General features: G+C 50.0%; 5 protein-coding genes across 5 annotated transcripts; 1 reads left to right on the plus strand and 4 right to left on the minus strand.

Annotated features, from left to right (window-relative positions):
- Positions 1-1,212: 1,212 nt before the first annotated feature.
- Positions 1,213-3,544, minus strand: PV07_12626 (uncharacterized protein; the record flags this gene model as incomplete). Its single annotated transcript, XM_016400168.1, has 3 exons — positions 1,213-1,927; positions 1,979-3,412; positions 3,468-3,544. 3 exons carry the CDS (start codon positions 3,542-3,544, stop codon positions 1,213-1,215), a joined length of 2,226 nt encoding a protein of 741 aa, XP_016242182.1.
- Positions 3,545-6,490: 2,946 nt separating this feature from the next.
- PV07_12627 (uncharacterized protein) lies at positions 6,491-6,937 on the plus strand (the record flags this gene model as incomplete). Its single annotated transcript, XM_016400169.1, has 1 exon — positions 6,491-6,937. The coding sequence occupies one exon, from the start codon at positions 6,491-6,493 to the stop codon at positions 6,935-6,937; it is 447 nt and encodes a 148-aa protein (XP_016242183.1).
- Positions 6,938-7,800: 863 nt separating this feature from the next.
- On the minus strand, positions 7,801-8,558 carry PV07_12628 (uncharacterized protein; the record flags this gene model as incomplete). Its single annotated transcript, XM_016400170.1, has 2 exons — positions 7,801-7,934; positions 7,973-8,558. 2 exons carry the CDS (start codon positions 8,556-8,558, stop codon positions 7,801-7,803), a joined length of 720 nt encoding a protein of 239 aa, XP_016242184.1.
- Positions 8,559-9,000: 442 nt separating this feature from the next.
- Positions 9,001-9,558, minus strand: PV07_12629 (uncharacterized protein; the record flags this gene model as incomplete). The annotated part of the gene is made up of 1 exon (XM_016400171.1): positions 9,001-9,558. One exon carries the CDS (start codon positions 9,556-9,558, stop codon positions 9,001-9,003), a length of 558 nt encoding a protein of 185 aa, XP_016242185.1.
- Positions 9,559-10,703: 1,145 nt separating this feature from the next.
- Positions 10,704-11,435, minus strand: PV07_12630 (uncharacterized protein; the record flags this gene model as incomplete). Its single annotated transcript, XM_016400172.1, has 1 exon — positions 10,704-11,435. One exon carries the CDS (start codon positions 11,433-11,435, stop codon positions 10,704-10,706), a length of 732 nt encoding a protein of 243 aa, XP_016242186.1.
- Positions 11,436-11,707: the final 272 nt, after the last annotated feature.

Consider the following 11,707-nt stretch of genomic DNA (forward strand, 5'->3'; position numbering starts at 1 on the left):
AATCTCGAGCCACATCCTGGCCAGCGTGGCGTTCGTCATCTCTAAAATCAATGCGCCGGCGTCGAGCAGGATCCGAATGCCCATGTGGTAGAGTTATATAGGAGGTCAAATTCTGACAATCGCCGGTGGAATATCTTTCCACCAGACACTTCTCGGAGACCGGCGAGAGAATAGGCCCGATTACGCGACTGCAGAAGATACGTCAGTACTTCAGCGTTCGTGTGCGCTAGACCCTCCATGTTGTCCTGCTTAATCGTGAGAGGCAGGAGGAGACGATTGTCGTTGGTGCCACTGAAACCTGTTCGATCTCATTGGCGAGTATCCCAGCAGCGATGGCGGCTACCCAATGGTCGACCTTCATCGGTCCACCAGTGAAGTGTTGAAGAACGGGACGGAGGATGGGGGAACCATGTGAAACCAGCGGCCGCAAGGCGAGTCTTATTCGCTGAGTCCGGACTGACGCAACAGTGATACAACTCGCGAGCGTGGTCTTGACAAGCCTTCGTCGAGGTGGAGGATGATCCCGGAGAGCAAGGAGCAATTAAAGTTGACATGATAGGTTCGAATTCCCTAAGCAACAATGATAGTCGGTATCCCGACGCCACGCAAATCCTATCGACAGCACCAACTGCCATGAGAATGCATGCTGGCTCCGTTGATCTTCTTTCCGCAAGCAGCGTTCTAAACCACCGTTCGATAAATGACACCTGGGATTGATACAACCGGTGGAAGAAGTCTTGAAAGAACTTTGTAACTTGGCTTGGTTCGGCCATGTTCTTCCCGCCGAGTTCTTGAAACCATACATGGGGAAGCCAGGTGAAGTTGTGCACTATATCGTCCCCCAGGGGACGAACCTCCAGATTTGCCGGCCATTCCTTCGAGTTCCTTCCCCTGGGGATGAATCTCTGGGAGAGAAATAGATTTGGATTACGATGCGGGGCGACGATTGACTAAACACGAGTTTCGCCCCCCAGGGGAAGCCCTAACCCCATAGCCCAAGGCCCCTTTTTCCCCATAGTAATTTATTTATTGCTTAGATCTCGTTTCCTCAGTCAGAGAGAGATATCCCAATTTCATAATACTTGATTGATCTCCTAAGAGTGGTTAAGGGTTAACTCACGCATCTCGAAATGACTGTAAAGTGGGCCAAACAACAATCTAGATTCGGATATAGTAAACAAGTACACTTTCACGTCCCTACCTGCCCCAGAACTAGTTTAAAAGGGAAGGATACATACGCCGTAACGTATCCCCAGACGTCTCTCTCGATTTGCCCCTTGGGACTTGACTCTTCCCTATAATTGAAACTTGTGTCGCTCTGGGGAGTCGAGTGCCCAAACAGGGCAGCTCTATCTCGTCATCCACTATGATACCAAGATATTTGAGGCTTGGGAAATCCTCGCGGACGCCTTCCGACTCCGTGAAACCGAGGCTAAATCCTATGTAGAGCTCTTCCACAGACTGTAATACATCCATGTCCTGAAGAGCATACAAGCCGAAATGAGCATTAATAACATAGAGGGTCCGAAGGGGTGCATCTAAGTGTTGGAGGAGCAGGGAGGGATCGTTCCAAGTACTATGATCTTGGTCTATTTCCTCTGGGTCATCGCCATCGTCAATATTGGCTGGGTCAAAGGGATTTATGTATTCGATATGGGCGTACGTTAGCTTCGGATACTTTGACCCGAATATTCGAGAAGGAAAGCTTTGGAGTGTGGAGCGTGGCCGGTGGATCATCAGTCTGAGCTGCTCCAGCTGTAATAACTCGGGCAAGGTCGTTTGAGTGTCACCTGTCCAGCAGAGATAACGTAGATTGCTCATCTCGTGGACAAGATTTAGGGGAATATCCACAAGGTCGGCGTTTCGTATCCGCCGCAGCGTTTCGCGCTGGGCTCGGGCTAGAAAATTTTTCCCGACCCTCTGTAGACTAGCCGCGGTCAGCTTTCAACCCTCGTGGCCGAGGTCTGTACCCTCTCACCTTAAAGAGTCGAGCTCCGTCGCTCGAGCGAATTTATCCACATCCGCGTCAGATAATCTACCCATGAAGAGCTCATCATATCGGAGCGCGTAAATAGGTAGCAATCTTGTCGTCTTTTCATCCCGCAAAGCGGAGCGGTAAAAGTCTTGCTCAGCGACTTGTAAAGACCTACGGGGTTGAATCAAGTCCCAGAAACGCCGGCAGGTGAGACGGAGAGCTCCGTACGATTCATAAGGGCCCGCGCCGTACCTTCGTGCGCTCAGGGGCCCTAACAGCTCTTTGACGCGCTCTAGGATTGCGAGTAAAATCGTGTTGGGCATTGCCAGAATAAGAGATCCATCAGTAGCGGGCTTCCTCAATTGACGGGGCGCGCTAGAGTAGTGATACTCTTGCCGGGAGGACGTCCCTTGGAACAGGGAGCGGCAGATCTGTTCTAGATGACGTGGTCCGTCTGCCTCCCCAGTCACGAGAATAACCGCGAAGCTTCCCGTTAGAAAGGAGCTGCAATCCTTAACAGAGAAGACTCGCACGCATCGACCATCGCTCACGTCGGTGTTGTACCACAACCTCGTGACAACATCACAGGCAGCACTCACATACACCGGCTCGCCAGCTGCGCTGGTGAGAGCGATTTCAGCTGGCGAATCGTAACCGTCTGTCCTTAGGGCTGCCGTGGTCCGCGCTGTGAATACGTCGTGGACCCAGTGGTCGTCCCGGACCCGTGGGGGATCGTGTGAGGAGTCAACCGCACGCCTTAGGAACAAGATCGTGCCTTGATAGGTGGCCATCCGTGCACCGACGACGTCGTCCAGTGAGCGAGAACGATTTTTGCACTGATTGGACCTTTTCTCCTCGTCATCCGAGTACGAAAAGATGGAGAAGGGATAGTTCCAATAACGTTCTAGAGTGTCTCCCTCTTCCCAAGGACTCATCAAGATATAGAGCTTCTGTTGTCTCGGATCGTGTGCGACGACCAGAAGGCACTGGCGACAGTCACGCTCGACGACGCGAACAATCTGGATGGATGCCCCGCGAGGAAAGAGTGGGAGGGTGACCCGCGCTACCTCCCTCTTCGACGGTCGATCGGAAGACAGGGGCTTGACGATAAAGAGGGTGTCCTCACTGCCAACGATCAGGCAGTCAGCCCTGGTATCCACGGAGACGATCCGGTTGCCCTGACAGAGGGACAAGGTTGGGCCCCATACCGAATCTTCCTGTGCCGGTGGCTGCTTCTGGGTCATCGCTAGTTGCCATTTCAAAATCAGAATTTCGCCTTTGGAGGTCCCTATATAAGCGATGCCACGGTCCAGTGCCACACAGGTTACATGTCTATTCCTGAGTGAGGATCCATCGAGAAGGAGGGGAGAGTCGGGTTTCTGGGCTTGCCAGAAGCGAATGTCGTAGTTGTCGTGAATGGACGCGGTGTTCCCTTCACTACCGACGGTCAGCCTCACGGCGGACCTCGCTCTCGTATCACCGAGGAGTGTACCTATCTATTGCCACTTGTTTGACCGGAGTGGGAGCCACTTCTGTGTCGCGATACACCATGAACTCTCCCGGCACCATCTTGAGTGTGTTTGGGGGTGGGTGGGTGAGTATGTCCGCGTCGGCCCCCTCGATTCAACACGGTATTGCTGCCTTGACGATCTCGATCAGAGCGCGCAATCGCCAGTGTGGAATACCAAAACACGAGATCCTACGTCAGTGGTGCCAATGACAAAGGGACAGCCTCCGTGGGGCAGGGAGAGGGACCGATAGACTGGCGACGGGACACACCGAGAATGTAATGATGTAAATAAAGAGGTAGGTTTTCTGGAAGAGAAAGAGAAAGCAATCGCGTCCTATAATAAGAGGCTGGAAGCGGAGTATATGATCATACATAAGGAGATGTTCTCAACTTGGCGATTTAAAGGGAGTACGATTCCTTGGGGGCTACGAATATCAGGACGGCCAAAAGAGAAGAAAATATCCATCTTCGGGGTTAATATCTTGTGAAACCCTTTCGCTACTTGGGGCGACTATAAATGTAATTTATCTGAGGTGCTCGATGACAGGGGTTTCTATATGCCGTGATAGGGGCGATTTCAATGATATGTATATGATAGCGGTTTAGATTTGTTTAACACGCGTCCATTTCTGGAATACTGTATCTTTCGAGTGGAGAAAACAAGGCGACCCGGACGCAAGACTAAAGGAAAAATGACAATGCCAACGGAGTCCACATTGACAGATTACCCTTTGCTTTGAAATTCTCTCCGATCTTAGCTTTTTTTTCCTTCTTCGTAGTGCTTTCTTTATAATACTTTCCTGATTTTCCGCCTAGAAGATTTCTATCCTTTTAGATTTCTGCTCCCTTAATTTCTTTCTTAACTGACCGATACGCACCCGTCCCTTCCCTCTGAGTGGCGGGAGAATATACTCTTCTTATTGCTGTATCCGCCCACCTACAAAATGTGATTGATTGTGAAAATGATACTAGTGAGGAACTAGTGGAAAAATTTCATAATGCATTTTAGATTTTGTGAAGGGATAAAGTCGGAGTGGTTTGGTTTCAACTATCGCAAGGACGTCATTTTCTCCGCCCTCGATTGGGGTTCCTAATAGCCGTTCTTTTTGAGTGAATTGTCACAAATGATTCACATGGTTGCCTCTGTGTGTATGCCCGCCCGGTTATCAAGTTCCGGAAAGTCAGCTTCGCACGCGACATGGGGTCTTGTCTCCACAGACGGCCGATGTTTCATCGTCCGTCGGCTCTGAATGCCACCTAACTCACGACAAACCGTCGGGCGACGATATATCGGTCGTAGTGCTCTTTCGAGCGAATAGAAACCGTCCTCTTCGGCGCTGCGGACGGCTGACGGGGTGGATTCCCTCAATTTTGACGCATACCGCACGCGCGGTGCTGCGTGCAAGGATGAGATTTTCCCCGTCTTCTCTCTATTATTTCTACAGTACAGCGACCCTGTCTGGACTGAATGCGACGGTGTTATCGTCTGCGGGCTTCGCGAATCATACCCATCAGTTCGTCTAACCTTCCATATTGGTCCGCTCGCTCTCGCCGCGGATTTGCACCGTCAGCTGGCTAGCAGAAGTATCCAATTAGAGGGGGATCCGACCGTTTGTCTATGACCCAGCCAGCCAATTTAATGACACGTATCTTCGGCTCTCCACCAGAGTTTGTGGCATGGACCTAGATGCGTTCATTCAAAAGGGTGAATGCGACCTTCCGGCTGTTATCGAGTATCTTCAGCTACACGATCGAGGGCTACACGCCTTAGGGCAAGCCATTGCCACAGGGTCACGGCCAATGACATCGACCCCATGAGATGTTCACCATTTTGGTACAAAATGGCCCCATAAATCCCCGAGGTACTGTATACGAGGCATGTCGAAAGGATGTTGTGGTAAGTGCGGTTGCAAAGAACATAGCACGGATGAAGTCAACCACGTTGTAAGGGCCACGTCTAGCAGCCCGGTATGCACGCGTACCCCGACATCAAACTATTCAAAGTCTCCAGACGCACAAGCATCAGGAGCGCTGAGACTTCTCGTGGGGGATGATGACCACGGCCAGTCTCTGTAAGTGGGCCTTGCCACATCAAAACACGCCCGGACCTGAGGGCCTGCTGTCCTCGTTGAGGCAGTTCCTTGGAGCGTAGCGTCTAGGCAAAGGACGCATGGCTGCCCGGTGGATCGGCGAGGCAATTGCTAATGTGATGCTAGGAAGCCGACTGTAGGGACGAACATACATCTGGCGAGAAGACAGCTCTATCATATACGGCCGAGCATGGCGATTTGGAGATTGTTCGAAGGCTTCTGTGCTCAGGCTGGGTGGATGTGAATGCTGGAGACGTGAAAGCAAAGACTGCTTTGATGTGGGCAACGCCGCAACGGACCAAGGCCGCTCCAGTGTTGTGTAAGCGCTGCTCGCCCGCAAGGAACTGAATGTCCAAGCAGTCGATTCGGGAGGCAAATGTGCTTGTGGCCGGGCAAAGGCGTCGAATCACAGGGAGATATAGCGACTTATCGAAGAGAGAGGGAGTATCGAAACTATCGATCGAGCGGCGCACCGTGGCGACATTCAAGGCGGAAAGTACCAGAGTGTAACTATTGACGAGATGATTAGGTGTAGTGAACATTCTACCACTGAATAAGGTTGGACACCTCATGTCGATAATGACAAGGATTTATCCCTTGCGCCATTATCCATGTTTTTTCACGGCCCATGTCGGATTTACTACATATCTCTTTGCACTGTGCGCAGGCACCAAAATGCTGGATATGATCAGCACCCACAAATCCGTTCAAAAGTCATTTAACTTTGTGTTCTTGGCGACAGGAGTCCGGGGGAGAAGACAAGTGCCAACCATAAGGGGAATGTAGGGTAGAAGCGTATAGTAATGTGCGAAATTGGTGTCCTATTTAACTAAGAGTAGATAGGTTCTAGGAGAGGTGGAGTAAGACTACTTTCTATGCGCTTTCCTGTTTATAGTTAAGTACAACTTCGCTAGAATGTCCAATTATTATCGAGCGGCTTCTTTACTTAAATACACGATTTTACAATACACTAGCTCGACGTCATTTGAACCGGAGAAGAAAGTGGCTTCCCTTGCCGAGGTCAAGCCTGCGCACCAACCTCTACCCCTCGTGCTGGCCAACGAGCAACGGTCGCTGCCGAAGGCCACCTCCATAATGGAGGAAGGTGTCTCCCTTAACCGTGACACCGTTTCAAGCCGTCTAAATCCCGTTTCAGCGACTGTGTCGAAAGAGGACCGACATTCATGGCGGACGCACTACTTCCAGATCTTCGACAAGCCATTTCTCAGACTCTGGGACCACTGCTCAGGAATCCAACCAAATGGCGATGGCTGTATGAAATCAAGAGCGGAGCGTGAACGCCTTGATACCTTCAAATCTCGGAAGGATTCGTTAACCATTCATATTGATCACAAAGCTTAGACACCGACACCTTTTATCTCATTCACAACCTCTCCATCCAAAATTGAAGACCTCGCACATTTAAGAGCCCAACGAAAATATCGGGGCCCTCACACCCTCACTGTTGTCGATCCTAACACCCGAGTTCGAAACGGCCTGCCCATCCTACACGTCGCTGATGAGATGGAACACTACGGCATCGCTGATCCTTACGGGAAATTGAATGAATACTACAAAGATCACTACGTATGCTTGTGGGAGGTCACAAAAAGAGAGATCGTTCGCCATTGGCAATGAAATGACCTTGTCGCGCGTGGGAATTGGTATCAAGAGATTATCATGCCCGCTTTTAGGCGGGTTGATAGGAAAGCGGTGGAGGCGGACAGCTTGTCGAACCTCTTTACCAGGCTTTCTCGTAGGTCTATGGTCTGTACTAAGGTAACAAGGCTAACTGAGGAGTTCAAGTCACAACCGATCCCTCCGACCCAACCAATTTCTTTAGCCGATCAGAATCATCAAGCGAAGAACTGATCTGTTACTTCGATGATCACTACGGTGATTTCGATGACGGACGAAAACGACTCAGATATCGATGATGAAGTGGAAGAGGCTAACGCAACCGATGATACTGTATGATCAGGACCATAGAGGGGAATCGATGAGATGGAGTGGCACACTGGCTGAAGAATCTAACAAGCCGATCACTGTACCAGCAGAAGTCGACTACTGTATGAAAATGCCACACGAATAATGCAGAGCTAGAAAGCCAGGAGTTACTCTGGCGGGGAAGAATCTGAATTGAATTGCAGCGGCGGTTGACTGGCAGGTTAATTGCGAAAGACACAGAGGACATGCTTGCGAGGATATTGGTGTACGGCTTAAAGTTATTCTCTAGAACCGTCCGGCCATTCAATGACAAATTTGGGAATTCTGCTGAGAAGCTGCTTATCATCCTCACTCAATGACTGTCCGATCCGGAGTCTCTCCAACGCACCTGCCTCTGTTGCCTGATAGAGTTCTGGAAATTGGAGCTCTAGTGAAGTTAGCCAGACTCACCATCATTGGCGAATGGCTGGAACGAACTCATTCTTTCCATCTCAAGCCCGAGGAAATTTCCCTCTTCGTTCATTCTCTCCAAGCCTCGACTGGCAAAAGCCTGCTTTAACACATCCACGACTGCGTTCAATGTTGTGTAGGAGACATCGAGGTATTCATGTCCCATGCCCAGGTCTCCTTCGTACCGAGTAACCAACACGTCGCCCCTCCAGAATAGTCTATCCAATGGGATCTCGACTCCTGTAAGCCGCCTACACGTTTCGTTAAGTGGTCGTGCGGATGACAAAGTGTAGTAGAGACAATATCTCCCATGAGAAGCAGAGTCTTCGGATTTGATGAATGCGCTCGTGACAGGATCACGTAGACATTGCTCTTTGGTGTCGACGTAGAAAGTCGCCATCCTCCGCTCATGGAAACAGTTCCCCAGCCACGGTCTTAGATCTGGAATTGGGTCATAGAACTCAGCGTTCATATTCCTCTCTCCATCTTCTCTGTCCATACGATCGTAGCTGACAAGTTTAACCTCTGACCCGTCCGCAGGGAGCAACAACGCTAGTACCTTGGGCTTGACCGACTGGTCACCCATAGTCGTCTGTGCGTGAACGAGGTCAACTCGAGACTTCAAAATTATCCAGAGTCGACCAGCCGGACGGTCATCACATCTGCGATAGCGATGATCCCGAAAATTAATCAAGACCATAATAATAGTACTGCATATCGAAAGTAGTGTGACACATTTTCTTGAACCGGGAAGCGGGGGAGGTAGAAGCACATTCAAATGACGAAAACGACGGTGTACGTGAAATACAGTATCTGCAGCTCCGCAATCGCAGGGAAGTTCATTGGTCAGATATTGAGTTTCGAGAATTTCCATTATAAGGTAAGCGTAACCCATAGTGGAGCAACCCCATTATCCTCACAAGGATTCTTCGCGCCTATTCAGGACACCGATTTCGCACATCACTATAAAAGCTGAACAATTTTGGCACCTTTTGTATTCGAGTTGTGATCAACCGACGGCCCCACACTCACGCTCCAGCCCCATAAAACCAGCGATTTTCACAGCGTATTTGTTGTTCCTCCTCACCCGTCAGATCTTTCTGAATATTGAAAATCTTGCGGATTTCCTCTGGTGACTTTCCCTTCATCATATGAGCGACCGTCTCGATGCAGAGGTCAAGGAGCCCTTTTACGTGCAGGTAGTCGGCTACACGCAAGATCTCAAAAAGCATCTCTTGATCGACTTGTACGAATTCCCGATCCCAGAGATCGACACCTGTGATCTCCTTCCAAAGGTCGGAGCCGTCTTTGGGCCGGGGGCCGTTTTGCCTGTGACGGGTGCACCATTCGATCACTTTTTTGAGAACGGCGATATGAACACCCGGGATCGAAATAGAGTGTCCGAAGGCCTCCTCACCAAGATCGCCAACCATACCCTCAATTAGCGTGGATGCTTCGGCAATATCGCGATCAACTACGATCGTCTCGCCGTCGGCGCATTCGAAAGTCAGTTGATTCTTGAGCCGCCCAGGAGACTGATAGGTATTGGTCAAGGCTTGTGATGTAGAGCCATTGTCGGAGTGCATAGCCGACCACAATGTTGTCGGGTTGTTTCCTTTTTCCGGGTTTCGGGTTTCGGGGGCGCCTAGGGTATAGAATGGATCGTTTATCACGACAGCGCGAAGCCAATTGTCGGTATTGTAAGTAGCACTCAGAGTTAGCCTAATTGTTCCGCAGATCGATGATAAAGCCTTGGAAGGGTTACGACAGCATATACTTAGGGTGTTCTATAGTCCTTTGGGATACGAAGTTGGCATCTACGTGCGCAGCGTTCTTCCTTTAAATTAACTAGTTCGGTGATAGTTCTTATCGTCCTTTTCTATTTCCCTTCAACGCGCACAGATTCTTACATTCTCCATTAAGACCCTTTTTCCTATGAATTGATTTCTTCCCCCACCACCCCCATCACTCTTCCCTCTTTGTTTTTAAGGTGGTCTTTGGTCTATACATTTTTTTTTGTCTCCCTTTCCCACTTCCTATTGATATTCCGCGAGTATCGAAAGGTATAGGTGGCTAAGCGATGTAGATCCTTATAAGATAACGACTGCAAACTCTGACCCCCAAATCCGGTTGATTGGAAGAATGTCACCTTATTATGTAACTTATTTCTTGTAGGGCAGAATGGCAGGCTCGAGCGCAGAACACACGTAGAGAGTTTGTGAACAGTGCAGCCGTAGCAAATTTGGATGCAACGAAGAATGCCTACCTTATACACCCGCCTTGTGTGTGAACAGATGACTGTGCGACACCTAACTTGCCATTTCCTAACTTCTATGGATAGAGTTGCCGAGAAGGCTTCTCAGGAGAAAGACCTCTCTCATGAAAGACTTATCGAGCCCATTTAACTGAGAAGTTAGCTCAAATATCTGGATATCGCCAGTGGCGACATTGAGCGGTTCGTTTGCCGCGATTGACTGGCGCTGGCGCTGGCTAGCGCTTGGTCTCGATCGTTGTTCCTCGTCGCGCCGGCGCCCAGCCTGTGTTGCGTCCTCCAGGATAGCCGGCAGAGGCGTAACTGGCCTGGCCTCGAAGCGAATAGTCAGAGACCTGGATTGTATGCCTCTGGCGCCTAGGTTCCTAGAGGATCTCCCACCATCGCTTTGCGAACTTCTCGAAATCCTCGTCATTCTAGCAGTTCAGTTTGAACTGGTTCCTGCCTGAAATCGACAAACTAAGCTCTTCGCCAAAGGCAGGAGGGTTGAGATGGAACTGGCGAGGTGGATACTTGGTTTCCAGGCGTCGTTGGTAGGCGTGTATAATAATGTCGATATCGAACATTTGAGTACCCTCGTCCTGCGGAAAGTTCAACAGACCTTCCAACCATCACAGATGTGATGATTTTGAACGAAACCTTGCTCATTTCAAAGGCTTCTATATCTGGAGACTCTGTTTGCCTTGTTGTTGAGGTCCTTTTATGTCGTTGACGCTGTTCTGTGGCCTGTGGTTGATGCGAAGGTGGTGGGATAGATATATGTGTATCCTCCGCAACTTCCTCTGCGACAATAACACCACCACTCCGCGGCCGCTTCAATATCTGGCTAGAATGGCTAGATATCTCGTTGTTTGACTCATCTAGATCTGAGGATGAGTTAAGCTCGTCCTCATCCTCAAGGAACTGTGATTTGAATAGCCATTGCGAGTTCCGCGAGGTCTGGAATCGCTCGGCGGTAGGTCTCCCCCTGAGGGTTTGACGAGGTCTTCTACCGCCTGAACTGGCTGGCACAGCAGGTCCTAGCCTAGGTGGCACTGGGGTAGGCTCCGCGAGCTCTCTTGAGGTCGGAGACAGTGTCCTTGAAGGTGTTGGCGTCGATATAGGCGGATTTGGTCTCGTTGCAACAGCTGCCGCGCGTGCCTCCAGGAGGCGGCTAGAAGGAGTCGGTTCGCGGCGAGGTCGCGTAGACATATCGATATAGGCTACTATACTACAAAATAGCTATTTACTAGATAAATTACGCTGTTCCGGGCCTATCCAGGGCTACACCGCTATACACGCATATGACGATGTGGTATTATTGTGCCCTCAGCAAAATTGCCAATTTTTTTGATTTTTTGCTCGCCACTGTACTGTCCTGTTAGAGTTGTTGAGACTAGGACCCACTTTCAAGGTCAGACCTTGAAATGGTTGAGCCTCGCTATTGGCCGTCTCTGACACACACACACACACACACACACACA

Source organism: Cladophialophora immunda, assembly GCF_000835495.1.
Source record: "Cladophialophora immunda strain CBS 83496 unplaced genomic scaffold supercont1.32, whole genome shotgun sequence".
In the NCBI taxonomy this organism is placed as follows: Eukaryota; Fungi; Ascomycota; class Eurotiomycetes; order Chaetothyriales; family Herpotrichiellaceae; genus Cladophialophora; species Cladophialophora immunda.